Here is a 19281-nt window from a genome sequence, read left to right as displayed (position 1 = left end):
GCGTGTCCCAACAGCTTGATGCTGCCCCCTAGTGTTTCGTTCCCCTTGAAGTTTTCTGGAACTTAGTTTCACCCACATCTTTCCCTAAAAAAAGATCTATTTAGATTACAATTAGATTTCTTGGTGCTATATGTCTAGTCTACTTACGATTTCCTCCAGCTGCTGGTTAGTGTTACTAATAAGATGGATATAGTCATTTTGAATTGGTTAATTTTGATTGCTTTTAGCTCCCAATTTTCCAAATACTGGGTGAGTTTTGGGTGGAAATAAAACAGTATAATGCCAAATTGCCTTGCAAAAGTATATGGGGATTTCTTTCTACTTACTGATTTTACAGAGAGAAATGTTGATTTGTTGTTCCACTTATTTATGCAGTATTTGGTTAGTTCTCATATGTGCCCTGATGGGATTGAACCCACAACCTTGGTATATATCAGGACGATGCCCTAGCCAGCTGACCTCTGCCATGGCCTGTAGGGGACTTTTCAAAGCTGGAAGAGGGGTATATGTTAAAGGTGTATCTTTGAAGTTAGCTTTGTCTATGAATGGCAGCAATTTTATTAATTTAATCAGGGCTTTGTCTTGAAAAAGGGATATTGAAAAACTGCTTTCTGGATCCACTTAATCCCATATAACTTTGTATTGCCTCGACTGTACTGAAATAAAATGGAAAATGCAAAAATTGCATTGTGAACTTTTTTTTAAGTTTAAGTTTATTTTGAGCTATGACTTTCATAGAATGATCTTTGAAAAATAGTCTCTAGGACCTTTAATAACCACATGATTTTTTATAGTCATTTGTGTAGTTCCAAATTGTGCCAGTTATCAATATTCCAAACTACTATTTTTCTTTTTATTTCTATTCATAAGTTCTGTGTGGGCCACACAATGACTTTTAGGTTTTTCCAAAATAAGCTAATATAATCTCAAAACTGTACAGTGATTAGAATATTTAAAAGTGTGCTCAGTAGGTATTAAGGAAATTTACAACTGAAATCATAAAGTTTTCAATAACAATAACATTGAAATTATTCCAGCCGCTTAAGAAACTACACCGAATATTCAGGCATTTAAACAACACAATTTATTGTTATATCACATTATAAATAATAGTGTTAAATACCATAATATATTTCTATTGTCTTATCAGAACATAATGGGTTTTTTGTTGTTGCCAGATAAAAGGGATATTTTAATAGATTTTTCATATTAGATTTGTCACACTAAAAGATGTTACTGGAATGGGGTGGTGGTGGTGGTATAACTGGTGTAAGCATAGGGATAAAATCTAAAATCCTACTCAGTGTTTGAATTGTATTCATTAGGAGTGGCAGACGATTTTATAATTACTCATTATAGTTTAGATATTTCACTGCTTGCTGAAAGAGAATGGGGTATCAGATAATACTTGTCTTGTGTTAACATTTCTATCAGCCATGTTAGCCTTAATATGTGCCCTGCTTGTGGGGACCATCCATTTCATGCAGAAAGGAGGTTTTTGGGGATTTGAAAAGTGAATCACAATGCTTTAGGAAGTATCTTAATCCTATCAACATAATAAGATAATGTACTTTTATAGGACCACAAGTATTGTTAGTAGAAGAATTACTATGAATTATGCATAAAAGTTATTTTTCATCCTCTAGTAATTATTTAAAATTTGTTAATCAGTGATCACTTTAGTTTTTAGATTTATTATCATTCATACAGGAAGGAGAAAATCAAAATAGCCTTCAGATGTGGTAATAGGGTAACAAAGATACACAGCCCTGACTTGTGTGACTCAGTTGTTTGGTTGACTTCCCACAAAACGAGGGGTTGCCAGTTGATTCTGCTTAGGGCCCCGAACCCGGGTTGGGGTTTGGTCCCTGGGTGGAGCACATGCCAGAGGTAGCCAGTTGATGTTTCCCTTTCACATCAATGTTCCTCTTCTCCCTCTCTTCCCCTCTCTCTAAAAAGAAGTGAATAAAATCTTTAAAAAGTGTATACATCTACTGTTCTGTTACTTCAATATCTTTTTTTTTAAAGAATTTATTTATTATTTTTAGAGAGGGAAGGGGGAGAGAGAGAGAGAGAGAGAGAAACATCACTGTGTGGTTGCTGGGGGTCATGGCCTACAACCCAGGGATGTAACTTCAATATCTTTAAATAAAAAGAAACCATTTTAGATGTGCCCTCACACTTCTAAATTTTTCTAAACTTTCTTTTGAATTCACTTTACGTATTTTGTGAATTTCTGAGTTTTAAGATAGTGGTTTTCCTTCCACTTGTCTACTGAATTGGTAGTTTTAAAAAAAAAATGTGTAGGTTAAGTGAAGGATCATCAAACTATGCCCCACAGGCCAAATCAACCTGCTTTTGTAAATTACATATTACTGAAACACAGCCTTCTCACTTGTGTTTGTATTATATGTGGCTACTTTGGTGCCATAATGGTAAAATTAAGTAGTTGCCTTAAATATAATACTATATTGCCTGCAAAACCTAAAATGTTAACTATCTGGTCCTTTTAAGCCTGCCAACCCTTGGATCCAGTTCTTAATGCTCTGTCATTATTTGACATGTTGCTATTACGTAAAATAGTTTAGAATCTATATGTGTAAAATACTTTAGTAGGAATACATTCTTTCAAATATAAATTCATAGGTAATGTGAGTTCTCACGTGTTCAGTCACCTATTAGTGTGTAGAAGCCTTTCATCTCTTCACAGGTCCATTTTCTCTCTGTAGGAAGTTCAACACCCTTTATTATGTTTGCTTGGCTTGGGAATGTGAAGCCCTTGGCCTTCAACTCTGAGCTATCACCTAACACTGTCACACTGTTTCCACTCCTTTTGTAGCATCTCTCACAGTTTACTAATTTGAAAGGTGATTGTATCTTCCTGTACCTCCTTCAGAGCAGAATATATTTCATACTTATTTTTATGCCTTCTCTGCCTCGGTCCTGTTTCCCTTTCCTCCTCTTCCCCGCTGCCCACTCCCCTTATTAAACAACACATGATCACGTTTAAGAGCCTGTGAACCAGTGTTTTGGTATAACGCTTAGTGCACCTCTTCCGAAGGTGAATTGTTAACTTTAGTCTGTTGGTGAAGAGGCATACTTTGTTATACAGGAACATTGCCTCTTGATGAAGGGGGATATGGGAAAATTGATTTTACATGCCTTACCAAGATAAATAGTATGAAACATGATTTATTACATTATAAAACAATGAGCCAGTAAAACAGTAATAGTAGAAAAACATGATTGTAATGTAGTATTTAATTATTACATAATTACATATAAAATCACATAAAAAGAACTAGATACTATATATAATATATATTATAAAGCAATGAGATTGGTTTTTATTCCCATAGATCTTTTTTAGAGTAGGATTTCAACTGACTTTATAACTTTTATTTTTTTTTAAGATTTTAAAAATTTATTTAGAGAGAGAAGAAGGGAGGGAGAAATAGAAGGGAGAGAAACATTCATGTGCAAGAGAAACACCGATCTGTTGCCTCTCGCTCCCCTCAAACTGGGGACCTGGCCCACAACGCATGCCAGCGAGCCTCTGAGCCACACCAGCCGGGGCTAGAGCATACTTTTTAAAAATTAAATTTTTAAAAATTTAATGATGTTGGTGACATTGTAAAATTATATGGGTTTCAAGTGTATTTGTTCTATGATACATCAACTGTATGCCCACCACCCAAAGTCAAATTTTCCATTACTGTATATTTGACCCCTTTTATACCCTTTACTAGCCCCTTTGGCTCTGTTTGTCTCCCTACTGTTGTCTGTGTCTTGGGTGTTTGTTTTTCTTACTTGTTCATTTGTTGCTTTCAGTTTTATATCCCACATGAGGGAAATCAGATGTTTCTTCACTTTTTCTTAGCTTGCTTTGCTTAGCATGATATTCTCGAGCCATCCATGTTGTCACAAATGGCAGTATTTCACTTTTACTTATGGCTGAGGAGTAGTCCATATTATATACTCACCACGTCTTTACCCAGTCCTCTATTGAAGGACACTTTGATAGTTTCCATGTCTTGGCCACCATGAATAATGCTGCTGTGAACATAGGGGTGCATATATTTTTGCAAATAAATGTTTTCAAATTTGGAGGTTAGATACCCAGAAGAGAGATGACTGGGTTGTATGGTAACTCTTGATGATTTGAGGAACTTTCATAATGTTTTCTGCGGTGGCTGTACCAGTTTATTTACATTCCCACCAGCAGTGAGTGATGTGGAACATACTTTTTATGATTTTCATTTTAATTAGTGTATTAGAGTTTTTTCAAATAAAGTGAATAATTGGATGTAAAATATATAACCAGTGTAAATAAAAAGTTTATTTTCAAGAAAATAATTGTACCGTTTTTTAAAAAGAAGAGAAAATCAGAAAGGCATGCTAAAATCAAATCGCTGAAAGAGCTTCTAAGAAAACTGTTCTGTAGATTCACTGTAAATAAAATATTATGTAGTACCTAATATAATTTATAGTTTATAAAACAAATGTTAGAGCTTTTTCCTATGAATATTTTTGCTTAAACACAAGTACTTGAAAGTTTTATTGAGGCTAAAATAGAAACTTTCTTAACAGGTAAGTTTGTGAGAGTATTCTTTGTTAGCTCAGTGGGTATTTTTATTTCCCCTGAAAAAAGTCATGGACGTTAGGGAGATCCTAGTTCTTTGTGAGCAGTGTTCACTTTAATTATAGTTTTTTAAAAGAAGAAAATAGGTATTAGATATGGGGAGAAGAAACTTCTTAAATTTAGAAATCATAGAAGGAATTACAGAAACAATTTCATAGGGCATATAATGAAAACATCTGTGACAGGGAAAACCATTGTAATTAAAGTTAAAAGACACTGGCCAGATAATATGACCAAGTCATGTTGTATGAAAGCACATAGATGTTGATAAAAATACTGAGACACCAGGAATGATTTTTAAAGTACAAATAAAAACAAGGAAAGATCTTATTCCAAAACTGATACACCAAGTATTACTGAGAATGCTGTGATCATATTGCTGGTAGCAGTGTAGCAAAACTTAATTTCTCTAGAAACCAATTTGGAAGTATATCATCACCAAACCTTTAAATTTAAAATTTTTGTAGTCTTTTCCCACATCTTAGAATTATCCAATAGCACAAATTGAAATTAAAATGATTGCATATTGTGATTAAAACTCCAGAAAAGCTTGTGGAAATCTTGAAACTGAGAGTAATTTATTTTCTTCCCATGTGACATAATGTGATTTTGTTTAACCAAAACTTTTTTTAGGATTCATAATTGCTGGCTTTTATTTTTAGTTCTTTTTTTTCCAAAGTCATACCTGAATATAGTTTAAAGAATTAAATAGTTCTTTGAAGTTTTTAGGGAAAAGGAAAAATAATCAGTCCCCTTTCTTCTTCTAGATTTCTTCTGTCTAGAAAGACAAGGAACTCCTTAAGATGATTATTTTGCTCTGCACTGCCATGTCTCCAACGTGTTCCTTACTCTTCATTCATTTGCAGTTTCAGCCATTGTCTGTCTAATGAAAGATGAGGATTTAGCATTCTTTCCATCTATCCGTATACCCTCCCATTTCCTCAACCCCAGGTTTCAGTGCAATCATATTGCAATTTTGGTTTAGAAGAGTAGTTAGAATTACATTTTTATGGCTAAAAATGTTATTTACAACTTAGCTATTGTAATAAATTGTTTCCTTTTATGCACTACTTTGTTTTTCTGGCCTTAATAACTTAAAATATTTCCCTTTTTATTTTTCTATGTACCTATATATCACAAAACCTACCCCAGGTCTGGGTATATAAATGTAACTTTATGAGAAAAGGGAGTGTACCCTAAGAACAGGAACACTCTATATTTGCAGAGGAATTTATGTAATTTCCGTATACAGGGTGCAGCAAAAGTGAGTTTACAGTTGTCTATGAGAAACACAGTTTATTCTTGCATTATTACTTGTTAATTATTGTATTATTTTCCATACAGACAACTGTAAACCTACTTTTGCCCCCCCCCCCATTGTTTATTGGATACTGTTAAACTTGTTAATAAAGAGGGATTGATAATGAGATTGGTAGTTTGCTAGTAAAAGTAAAGTAGCTTTGAAATTTTAGTACACTTTTGTAAGATTCTAGTAAATAGAACAGAATCATTTCACTTGGTTCAACAATTAAGAGGGCCTTGATGGTTTAAAGTAAGTATAAGGATGGTTAAAATTAATCAGACGGAAAACTTCCTTGGTGGCGAAGAAGTAGTATGTGCTATCAACTTCAAAATATGTTACAAAAGATTGCCCTGAATATTCTGTGATTTTTTTTTTTTAACCTCATGGAAAGGAAAGGTAATTGTACCTGGCAATGCTTACGGATGGCAGGCTGGTGCAGGATCAGAGGTGTGTGACGACAGTGATGAGATGCTGAAAAAGGAGAACAAAGGGAAGAGTGCAGGTGGATGGGTTTGAGGCAGTGGCAGTAACTATTAGAATGACAGTGGCGATGATTTGGAAGAGAACACAGCTCTGCAAGTTGAGGGTAAATGCTCCAGCTTTGGATTTGGTTGTGCACTGATGGAATGGTTGAAGCAACAGCAGGTTTCTTGAGACTGAGAGAACAAATCTGAGAATGAAAGAGGGCCTGGATTTTTGGTCATGTAATTGTTCTGGAACCACCCATTTTTCCTCACTGCTTTTTATATGGAAATTTCCTGTTTGTTTAGTTGGTTGATAATGTTATTTTTAACCAAAGCACCTTGTTATAAAAAATTCAAAATATACAGTAAAGATTCTTGAGTTTGCGTGTTTCTTATGCCTAAGTACGAGAGTTTCTCTAGAGGAGATAGACTGAAGTGGGATTTGGGGACTGTAGAGTGCATTAATATTCAGCTTCAGTAGATGTCAGATTGCTTCCCAGAATGGTGGTACCAATATGTACTTCCACCAGCAGTGTAGGATAGTTTCTATTGCTCTTCATTACATCTTTGCTTAACACCTGGTATTGTCAGATACTAATGTTTACCTATTAATCCCTTGGTACATAAGTTAATTATTAGTAATCATGTTGCTTCTCAAACAGCTGTCTTGTTTATATCCTTTGTGTAGTTGTCTATGCAGTATTGGAGTTTGTGTGTGTGTGTGTGTGTGTGTGTATGCGTTCATTCCATATATCCCAGATAATTTTTATGTGCTTATATATACACATTGCAAATATCTGCTAGGGTAAGGATCATCATATGCTTTGTTTATAGTGTTCTTTATTATCAAGTAATACTTAAAGAATTTAGCATAATTAAATTAATCAAACATTTTCTTTAAGTTTGTGCTTTCTGTGTCTTATCTGAAAAATGTTTCCCTACCCTAAAATTATGACATTCTCCTGTATTTTCTTCCAAAATTTGTTAAGGATCTTGCTTTTCATATTTAGGTTTTGAATCTTGGAATTGACTTATGTATTGTGTGAGAAACAACCATGTTTATACATTCAATATTTTTTTGTTGTTTCTGAATTGTCCTCTGTTCCTCTGGTCTATTTGTCCCTCCCTGTGCCAGTTCCATGGGGTTTTTTTTAGAGATTTTATTTATTTTTAGAGTGAGGGGAGGGAGGGAGAAAGAGAGGGAGAAAAACATTGATGTGTGAGAGAAACATTGACTGGTTGCCTCTTGCACACCCCTACTTGGGGACCTGGCCTACAACCCAAGCATGTGTCCTGATTGGGAATCAAACCAGCAGACAGGAAATTAGATTTCTAAAGTCTTTTCATTGCAATATATTATATGTACAGAAAAGTACAGAGTATAAGTGCAGTGAATTATCACAAAGCAATACCATTATTCAAGGCAAGAAAGAGAACACTACCATACTTTTTAATCACAACTATTGCCCCTTACCTTTCTTTTAAAAAGTAAACATTATCTTGGTTTAGTTTAGCCAAATTTTGACACTCTCTCTCTCTATAGATAGATAGATAGATAGATAGAATTGTGCAGTATGGTTTCTTTAGTGTTTGTCATTTTTCACTCCATCTAGTATTTGTAAAATTCATCTGTTAATGCATGAAGCTATACTTTTATTTTCATTTCTGTGTAGTATTTCATTGTAAGATTATTGTTTTATTTAGTTATTCTACTATTGATGAACATTTGGCCTTTTTCTGTTTTTGAGCTATAATGAATAACAATCGTGTGAACTTTTATGTTCATGTCTGTTGGTGCCCCTGCGCCATTTCTGCTGATCGTATACCTACAAGTAGAATTGCTGTGTGAGTGGGTTTGCTTGTGCTCAGCTTCTGTCAGATCCTGCCAAACAGTTTCTGAAAGATACCAAGCTACCATCCCATCAGCAGTGCATACAGGTTCCAGTAGACTCCATATCCTTGCTTACATCTTTTACATTCCATTCATCCTTGTTGGTATACAGTGGTATCTAATTGTGATTTTATTTTACATTTCACTGATGACTACCACGGTTGAGAATCTTCATTTGCTTCTGAGAAATTTAGCTGTCTTATGAAGTACATGTTCACACTTCCCCTGCATTTCCCCACCAAGTTGTTTCTTGGCCTTCAGCTGATCTGTGGAAATTCCTTCTGTATTCTTGACTGGTAACACTGGTAATCTCCTAAATTGTGACTTGCCATTTTAGTCTCTTAATGAAAACTTGATGAACAGAAATTTCTTAATTTTAATGTGCTATACTTTATAATGCTTTTTACATCTCTATCTCGAAGGTCTTGAAGTTAGTCTCCCAAATAAATGTGCACTTCACAATACAGTAGCCACTAGTAGCCCCATGTGGAAATCGAGCACTTGAAATATGGCTAGTCTGAATTAAGATGTTCTATGTAATACATATTATTTCAAAGACATAGTATTAAAAAAGAATCTAAAAATCTCAGTAAGAATTTTTATATTGATTACATATTAAAACAGTATTTTAGATATAGTGGGTTAAATAAAATAGAGCATGAACACCTGAAACCTGTACAATTTTGTTAATCATTATCACCCTAATAAATACAATAAAAAGGAAAAAATGTATAAATAAAAAAATAGAGCATGAAAATTACTTTCACCAGTTTACTGTAGAAAACTTTAAAATTACATAATTGACCCACATATTTCCATGTCTAGAAGCATGTGGCCAAGAGAACATTTTGAGATGATGGGCATGTCCAATGTCCACACTGTCCATTATAATAGCAATGATCCAATGTGGCTATTGAGCATTTAAAATGTAGCTTAGGGTGACTAAGAAGCCGAATTTTTAGTGTAATTGTAGTTAGTTTAAATTTAAGTAACCAGTGTGGCTTGTGGTTGCCATATTGGACAGCACAGTTCTGAGCATTTTATTGCTTCAACAGTTTTTGTTTTAGGTTTAAATCCATCTGTAATTGATTTCAATAATATGAGGATGGGGATTGCTTTATTTATTTTTTCTTCTACATGGAAATTTAGTTGACCAACCACCAAGGAAAAGAGAATCCTTTCCTATTTTTACATGCTCTATTTTGTTTCTTTGGTATGTTTGTTTGTTCTTAAACCAAATACCACACTCTTTAGTAACTGGTGGAGTAAGTGCTCTGATCTCATCAGAGTGTTCTCTTTTTTTAAAAGTGTCTTGGCCACTCTTGGCCCTTTCTTTTTCCACCTGAATGCAAAAAATACCTCAAATTCTCACAAAATTACTTCTGTTTGAATTTTTGTAAAATTAATTGATTCTTTAGAAAGAGCAAAAGGGGGAGAGAGAGAGAGAGAGAGAGAGAGAGAGAGAGAGAGAGAGAGAAAGAGAGAGAGAAAGAGAAAGAAATGACAATTGGTTGTTCCACTTATTTATGTATTCATTGGTTGCTTTTTGTATGTGCCCTGACTGGGATCAAACCTGCAACCTTGGCATATGGGAACAACATTCTAACCAGCTGAGTTACTTGGCCAGGACACTGCTGGGATTTTTATCAAGATTACATTGGATCTGCATCATATTCAATCATAAACTCAATATAGTCATCCATTTATATAGGTCTTTAATTTCTCTCAATAATATCTGATTCTTTTTCTTTATGTAAAGGTTTTGCAAATCTTTTGTTACATTTATTCCTAGCTATTGGCTATTGTAAATAATACTGTTTTCTAATTTCATTTTCTAATTATTGCTGGTATATAGAAATACAGTTGACTTTTGGTTATAATGTCCTTATATCCAGCAACTTGACTAAATTAATTTACTAATTCTTAGAGATTCTTTTGGATTTTCTATGTACCCAATCCTGCTATTTGTGAATAATGACAGTTTATTTTCCTTTTGACTCATACATTTTATCCCTTTATTTCATCCTGCCTTATTGCACTGACCATGGCCTCAAGAGCATGATCAGCAGACTTTGTGAAGGACCAGATAGGAAGAAAGCCAGCAATTCCTGTATAAATATATACACACTCAAGTGTTGTGCTAAGAGGGAGTCAGAGTAGTTTGGTGGATGAGTCTTGAACAGTTTGTATTAATTCAAAGGACTATACGCTGTTTTGATAAAAGAAGCCATTTTTACATAGAATTGGAAAGGAAAGAATGATTAATAGCCATGAAAGAATGGGGTAAAACATTTGCCCAGTGGATTGGCAACTGCTGGAAAGCTTATGATTATTTTGAGTGTGACTAAGTATAAACTAACTAATATGTGCCTTTCTTTTTAAATCCCTTTAGGAAAAGTAGAAATGAAGGTACATATGCACACAAAATTTTGCCTCATTTGTTTGCTGACATTTATTTTTCATCATTGCAACCACTGCCATGGAGACCATGAGCACGGTCCCGAAGAACATCACAGACACCATCATGGAATGACGGAGTCAGAGTCGAGCAAATTTTCAGTGCAGGATGCTGAAAATGAAAAAAAATATTATATTGAGAAACTTTTTGACCGTTATGGTAAAAATGGAAGATTATCCTTTTTTGGTCTGGAGAAACTTTTAACAAACTTGGGCCTTGGAGAGATCAAAGTAGTCGAGATTAATCATGAGGATCTTGGCCACGATCATGTTTCTCACTTAGATATTTTGGCAGTTCAAGAGGGAAAGCATTTTCACTCACATAACCATCAGCATTCCCATAAGCATTTAAATTCAGAAAATCAAACTGTGACCAGCATATCAACAAAAAGATACCATAAGTGTGATCCAGAGAAAGAGACAATTGAAGTATCTGTCAAATCTGATGATAAACATATACATGATCGCAATCATCGCTTATGTCATCACCATTGTTTGCATCATCATAACCTCGATCATAACACTACTCAGCATTTTCCTAATGATTCCATTACTCACAGTGAGCATGGAGAGCCTAGCCATGAACCTTCGACAGAGACCAATAAAACACAGGAGCAATCGGAAAGTAAGCTACCAAAAGGAAAGAGGAAGAGAAAAGGGAAGAAAAGTCATGAAAATTCAGAGGTTATTACACCAGGTTTTCCTCCTAACCATGATCAGGGTGAACAATATGAACATAATCGGGTTCATAAACCGGATCGTGTACATAGCCCAGGTCATTCCCATGTACATCTTCCAGAACATACTGTTCACGATCCTGGTCATGATCCTGGTCATGGACACCAAGATCCTGATCCTGATGATGAAGGTGAACTTCGACATACTCGAAAGCGAGAAGTACCACATGTTAAAAAAAGTGCAATTTATTCAGCTACAAGTCATAAAGATCATAATGAAGATGACCGTCAACATGAGGTAAGTATAAGAAGGTGGTTGCTCCATAATTCTCAGATAATGGGGGAGCATTTTAGGTAAAAAGAGAAGTAACAGTGGAATAGTTAATCATATTCAAACTTATTTGTAGGTGATTTCTAGGTAATGTAAAATAAATACATCAAAGAATTAAAATCAGATGAGAGATCTTTATCTGGATTTTCACTTGCATTCTTTGTTCTCAAATTTAGGTTCTTAAAATCTAAATGTTTGAAGGTTGTTAGAAATTATACTCTTGTATTCATTCTTTATTTTACTGACTTGCTTATGACTTTTTTAGACTTCCCAAGTTAGTTTTCATGTTGTTACTATTAGTTGGTTTCCAGATACTCTAGTCAGTTTTCCCTCTGGGGAAGTAGCTTGACAAGTTTCTTATTCAAAATTATTAAGTTGTTGAATTAATTATGAATTGGTTCCCAGTCATTAATGTAGCTCTGTATCAGGTATTTTGTAAATATGGTAGGTTTTTTTTTTCTATATCACTTTATGATATGGCCTACTTGCTCATAATATAGTTTGTTTTTTTTTTTTTCATGCCTTTGACAGATTTAGGCTGAAATAAAAAGATGTAATAGGAAGCTAATAGTAATGGGGTGATTGTGGTTTTCTTCTAAATTTTCATGATTTTTTTGAGTGCTTTAACATTTGATTGGTTCCTTCTTAGTTTTTTTTTTAACTAGTCATCTTATACACATTTATTTTTGTTTCGTTAAATATATATTAACACCTTTGTTTAATTTTTATCACTCAAGCTTTAAAAAATTGTTGAATTTGTTATTCATACGTATGAAAGCACCATCAAATGTGGAATACAACTTCACCCTTTGTTATTTATGTCTCTATTATTGAAGTATGTTTTGCATCTAAGTAAATATTTTGGTGTTTCTTCCTGGAGAAATCATTAGGTACTTGGTTCTTAGCAGTATAAACACTGATTTTAATATAACTCATATTTTAAAATTTTAGTATACTTTTAAAGAAATATATTCATTTATTACTCTGGATGATATTCTAGAATCTTTTGTTGATAATAACTGGACAATATCATTAATGTTTTTTCTTTGTATCAAATTTGTGGTATTTGAATCATCAGACCTGATACATATTGGGAATTTTCTCAGGGTTTATGGAAATATTGTACACATTGGATAAGGTACTAGTACCTTATGTTAAAACCTGAGAAGAGTTGTTTTTGTTTGTTTCTTTGTATGTATGTTCTGACTTTGTTTTTTGTACATAGGTAAAATCATATAATGAGATAGCAAGTCAATAAACAAGCATGCTACCTCAGTGGATATGTATGAAAAAGAGGCAGTACCATCTTTTTGCCATAATTTAAAGTATTTGTTTGCTATATGATGGACTCAAATTGGATTACTCTGTTTCCTGCTTTGTTTTGTTTTGCACTTACAAAGAACCAGTGGATGAAGCTGCCTTTTTTTTCCATCTTCCAGTTTTAGCATTGGGTTAGAATTCCCCAATATAATATTCTTTTGGGGTGCCTTAGGCAGTGAAAGAGCCTATATTAGAGTATAATATAAAGTTATTAAAGCACTTTAAGTTTCTTTAACATTGTTTTACAAGGCTGAATCTTGAGTGATAAATATGCTTTGACTAGAGAAGTGATTTTGTTCCTCACGCTATAAGACTCTTGGGAATATAGTTGTGAATCTCTCTTATCGATGGCAAAAGATCATTATCTTTCATGTGTTAGAGTGGGAAAATGGTACAAGTCCATAAAAAGTCTTGGGTAACAAGTTGAATGGATCCCCATCATAAATTTCTATACAAAATCTTTACTTCTAATAGATATCTATGTATTACAAATTTTTCCAAATGCTAATAGAATATTTTCTTTGTACAGTACTTTTTCTGCGTAACCCTCTTACAATACTTTTTTACTTAATTTGTTTTATCAATTTCCTTGCAGTGCTTGAATGTCACTCAGTTGTTGAAACACTATGGTCACAGTGCCACCTCGCCGATCTCAGCTGATCTGTTTACATATCTTTGCCCTGCATTGTTGTATCAGATTGACAGCAGACTTTGTATTGAGCATTTTGACAGACTTTTAGTTGAAGATTTAAATAAGGATAAAAATACAGTTCCTGAAGATAAGGCAAATATAGGGGCATCAGGTAAGAAAGATTTAAATTTTTGTCCTCAAAATTATTTCTATACTATTTTTTATGTAGTTGAATTAGAAAATAATTCCAGTTTATTGCCTTCCTTTTAGTGTCTTTCAATATGTTTTAATATATGTGTTTAGAAAAGATTAGGAGAAGACACAGTACAATTTACTTACCTCTTCTGGTATTTATGGATGAATGCTTTGTTAGAGAATTAGATTTAAAAGGATATACAGGTTTGTGACAAATGGATCTTTCTTGATGGGCAAATGTAAGTAACAGGGCCCCTAATTAAAGTTATTTGGTGTTCTAATTGCCCAATATTTAGCAGGGTTCGAGAGGCTCTGGTGAAAAGCTAAGATTATTAAGTTTTTAAGGAAGTATAAAGGGAAGCCAGTGTGGTGAAACCCTAGGAATGTCTCAGAAATGTCAGTATTTGGCATATGAACTTCATCATGGGCATTTCTAGAAAGCTCAACTAAGGTAAAACCAAAACTATTAAAACTTTCCTAGGCCTTTTTTTCCTATCTAGTGACCAAATAGTTCCACTTTGATGTTCACAGGTACCTCACACTTAGTATTTCCAAACTTTACTCCACACATAATTTGTATCTCTTATTGAATCCCAGGCCATTAAAATCCATGCTTTTGATAGTCTGAAAATCTTTGACTTTTTTCTCTCAAGTATTTGTTTCCTTTTTTCCTTGTATAATCAGTTGTCAAGTCCAATTGAGTCTTCTCTTAAATATCTCCTAACTCACTGTGTCATAATTTGAGTTCAGGTTTTTCTTGTTTTTTTTTTTATTGAATTGTTGAAATAACTTTATAATCTTTCCTGTCTATGTTCTTGACCCCTTGTACTTTAACATCTTTAGCACTTAAGCTAGATTTGTCTTTCTAAATTGCAAATGAGATTCTCTGATGAGTTCTTTGTATATGATAGCTAACATACTATTTTTATTTTATATATTAGCAACTATGAGTAGCAGGCACTTTTCTAAACTCAGTTCATTGACTTCTCAAAACAGTCCTATGAGGTGGAGAATGTTATCCTAATTACTTTGCCAAAGTCTCAGACCAGTAAGTGATAATGCTTGGATTTAAGCTTAGCAAGCTGAACTAACTTGTTATCCATGTGCTAAGTGTTGTACGTGCTTTTTTCTTTTCATTAAATTTTAACAGTAATCTATTAAATTATTATGTGAGGGAGCTATTAAATGATTCTTAAAGGTAAGGAAGCTGGGGTAGAGAAAAGTTTAGAAACTTAACCAAAATCCTGACCTAACCAATGATAGAGCCCACAAACCCTAATGTTGTCTGATAAATCCTCTAGGGAGTTCATCACTATGCCATTGTCTTCCCAATTTAGTTAGTTCTGGTATCACCTTGGTGATTGTTGCCATATATCTTCACAGTATATTTTTTCATTTGATCTCTAATATTTTTACTTATCTTTTATATATTATAAGCAATAATATGAATTTGATACCATGTGTTATATTTTCCTCAGATATTTTAGGAAACTGCATTGTGCTATATCATTCAAAGTACAGAGTCCTTTATTCGGCCAGACAGGATTTCTAGAATATAAATCCTGCCCACCTATCTTCCATTCTTATCCCCCATCATTCATTTATTTCTTGTTTGCTCTAGCCATAGCAAACTTCTGATAATAGGTTATGCTGTTTCTTCCTCATTCTTCGCAGCCTTTTCATATTCTAAACCTCTCCACCTGACTGACTACTGTGATTCCTCAAAATTTCAGCTCAAGGATTAGCCTCTCTGAGATAATTTACTGATCCTTTCTTGACACCCTGTGGATATTTTCATCATTGTACAGAGCTTGGGGGATCTTAATATAATTGTATCAACTATCTGTTTTTGGTGACTTCACTTGCTTAAAGGAACTGACTCTTTTATCTCAGCATCTGTAGTCCCAAAGATAAAGGATACTTTGCACAAAAAGTAAGCACTCATATATTGATTAAATGAATTAATTGCGTAAGATTAGCCTATAAGGGTTCAGTTATAACCCAGGAAAGACACTTGTTGAAAACGAGTCTTTGAAAATCATCTTATGAATGTCAGTCAGCCTGATGAACTTGGGTAGATAATATTCTGTGAGTGGGATTTCCATGAACTTCATCATGTGCAAAATCATGATGAACACAGTGTTTGTTGAAATGCCCAAGATATAGTGGTGCTATTGCATAGTCATTAAAATTATTAAATTGATATGTATAAATAGGAATTAAAAACAGAATTCTGAGATAAAATTGAAAGGACAATTAAAATGTTTTCTTTAGTGTAGTAATAAGGTTTAAAAATACTATATTTCAGTATGTGAGGTTTACTTGGGATAGAGATATTCCTTAAAGCTTGAAAGAGTACAAACAAAATGCTCTCAATGTATATAACAAAGTAAGTCTTTTAGGTGCTGCCTATTCTTGATTAATTTCTTTGCAATAGAAAAGTAACTTGAGACTTGATGAATTAATCATGGTAGCCTATATTTATTGGAACCTTACCCTGTGCTGTTCTAAACACTTCTACAAGTGTTTAATATGCTTCATTTAATTGTTAAACCCATGAGATAGGCACTTTTATTAACTTCTATTTGCTGAGGAAAGGAGGCTCTGAGAAGTTAAGTAACTTCCATAATGTCACATAGCTGCCAGGGAGCAGAGCCTAATAGGAACTAGAGTATTGTCTGTATAGAAGCCTAGGAACCATCAGAAAGAGAAACTAAGAAAACAATCCTGTTTACAGTTCAACAACAAATAAATAAATAAGGCACCTAGGAATAAATGTGACCAACAAGGTAAAATACCTTTACTCAGAAAATTTTAAGACACTGAAGAAAGAAACTGAAGAAGGTACAAATAAGTGGAAGCACACACCAAGTTCATGCATAGGGAGACTTAACATCATTAAAATGTCCATACTACCAAGCAGTCCATAGATTTAAAGCAATTCCTATCAAAATACCAATCAAATATTCATAGAACTATAACAAATATTCTAAAAATTTATGTGGAACCATGAAAGACTCCAAATAGCCTCAGCAGTCTTGAGAAAGAAGAACAAAGTTGGAGGCATCGTGCTACCTGATATCAAACTATATACTACAAGGCCATAGTAATCAGAAAAGCATGGTACTGGCATAAAAACAGACCAACAGATCAATAGATCAGTGGAACAGAATAAAGAAGCCAGAAATAAACCCATACCTTTATGGTCAATTAATATATGCAGGAGACAATAAGAACATATAATAGGGTAAGGACAGTCTGTTCAATAAATGGTGTTGGGAAATTCGTGCAGGTACATGCAGAAAAATGAAAGTAGACCATGTCTGTACACAGATACAAGAGTAAACTCAAAATTGATTAAAGACTTAAATGTAGATGGCCAGAATGGCCAGAGGGAAGAGGGGGCAAGGGATGTGGGCAGGTGGGTGGGGATGGAGATATCTGTAATAGTGTAAGCAATAAAAATAAAGGAAAAAAAGACTTAACTGTAAGATTCCAAACCATAGTAATCATGGAAGAAAACATAAAACATAGGCAGTAAAATCTCAGGCATTTCTCATGGCAGCATTTTTTTCTGGTATATCTTTTTGGGCAAGGGAAACAAAGGAAAAACAAAGGGGACTACATCAGACTAAAAAATGTTTGTGCAGCAAAGGAAACCATCAACAAAATGGAAAAACAGTCCATTGAATAAGAGTTAATACCCAAAAACTTATTAAGAACTTGACTCAACACCAAAAATCAATTAATCCAATTGATGGCCAGAGGGAAGGGGACAGTGGGGTCTGAGTGGAGGCAAGTGAAGGGGGGCAGAAATGGGGACATCTGCAATAGTGTCAACAATAAGAATAAAGAAAAAAATTAAGTTTTTTAAAAGGTATTCAGAAAAAAAAATGGGCAAAGGACCTGAATAGCCATTTCTCCAAAGAGGGCATACAGATGGCCAATAGAGATACGAAAAGACACTCAGCATCACTAATCATCGGGAAACTGCAAATTAAAAACTCAACGAGATATCATCTCACATCTGTCAGGATGGCCATCATCAATATATAAGAAACAACAAGTGCTGGTGAGGATGTGCAGAAAAGGGAACCCTCGTGCACTATTAGTAGGAATGCAGACTGGTGGAGCCACTGTGGAAAACAGTACAGAGTTTCCTCAAAAAAATAAATAAATAAATAAAGCTGGAACTGCATTATGACCCAGCAATTCCACTTCTGGTAATATATCTGAAGAAAACCCAAAACACTGATTTGAAAGAATACATGCCACCCCTGTGATCATTGCAGTCCTATTTACAATAGCCAAGATTTTGACTCAGCCCAAGTACCCATCAGTAGATGAGTGGATACAAAAGCGGCGGTACATTTACACAATAGAGCACTACCCAGCTGTAAAAAAGGACATCTTACCTTTTTTTTGACAGTATGAATGGGCCTGGAGAGTGTGCTAAGTGAAATAAGCCAATCAGAGAAAAAGAAATACCATGTGATTTCACTTATATATGGAATCTAATGAACAAAATAAACAAAATAGACTCATAGATTCTGAGAAATGACTGACAGCTGTCATAGGGGAGGGATGGGGTTAGGGGGCTGGGTGAAAATAGGTGAAGGGATTAAGCTAAAAAAAACTCTCATAAATGATAGACCTCAGTATGGTGATTACCAGAGGGAAAGGGGGTTGGAGGCAGAAAGAAGAGGGTATAGGGGGTGGAATAAATGGTGATGGAAGGAGACTAGACTTTGGGTGGTAAACACACATAATGTATTGCAGAATTGTACACTTGAAACCCATATAATTTTATTCACCAATATAACCCCAATAAATTCAGTAAAATATTTTTAAAAATGAAAAAAACCTTTAAATGTAACCTCTATGTTCTTAACCTATGCTATGCTGGACTACTTCCTGCTAAAAAGGTTCTGTGCTAGTATGTGACAGGGAGTTAGTTGTCTTTAGTTATCTGTTAAAACACCACTAAGCATAATGCAGACACAAGAAAGTGGTATAGAGGTAGATATTGGTATGTAATTATTGCTGTAATTCTAGATTAGTAAGGAAGAAGACAAGAATAGTCTTTTAGGTAGACAGGCTAGGTTCAGTCTAGTATGATCAGTAAAGCGAGAGAAAGTGAGTCCACACCCCAGATTTGAATGCTGATTTTTGGATAGATAAAATATGTTCCCCTTGCTGACTTCCTATTTACTGATCTTTGTAGATGAGTAAATATTTCGAGAGTTACAGTCATTACATGTGCTTCTAAATTCTCCTTGTGACAGGAGAGAAAGGGAAGCTAGGCCTGAGATTACTTAAAAATAAAATTCATTTGTTCCATACAGACAAAAATGAGGACTGATGAAATTA

The 19281-nt window shown here is 34.2% G+C and overlaps 1 protein-coding gene across 2 annotated transcripts in view; it reads left to right on the top strand.

The window, feature by feature from the left end:
- The window catches only part of SLC39A10 (solute carrier family 39 member 10), a 48590-nt gene that overhangs the window by 3238 nt on the left and 26071 nt on the right, over positions 1–19281 (top strand). The window contains exons 2-3 of one of the 2 annotated variants that reach the window (XM_028508678.2): positions 10693–11732; positions 13681–13888. In XM_028508678.2, coding sequence (XP_028364479.1) covers positions 10704–11732; positions 13681–13888 — 1237 coding nt within the window. In that variant the 5' untranslated portion in view covers positions 10693–10703. Of the gene's footprint in view, positions 1–10205; positions 11733–13680; positions 13889–19281 lie in introns of those variants that run through there. The other variant, XM_028508679.2, reaches the window with a different exon arrangement.

Source organism: Phyllostomus discolor, chromosome 4 (assembly GCF_004126475.2).
Source record: "Phyllostomus discolor isolate MPI-MPIP mPhyDis1 chromosome 4, mPhyDis1.pri.v3, whole genome shotgun sequence".
NCBI classification, from domain to species: domain Eukaryota; kingdom Metazoa; phylum Chordata; class Mammalia; order Chiroptera; family Phyllostomidae; genus Phyllostomus; species Phyllostomus discolor.
This window is presented reverse-complemented; position numbering and strand designations above follow the sequence as displayed.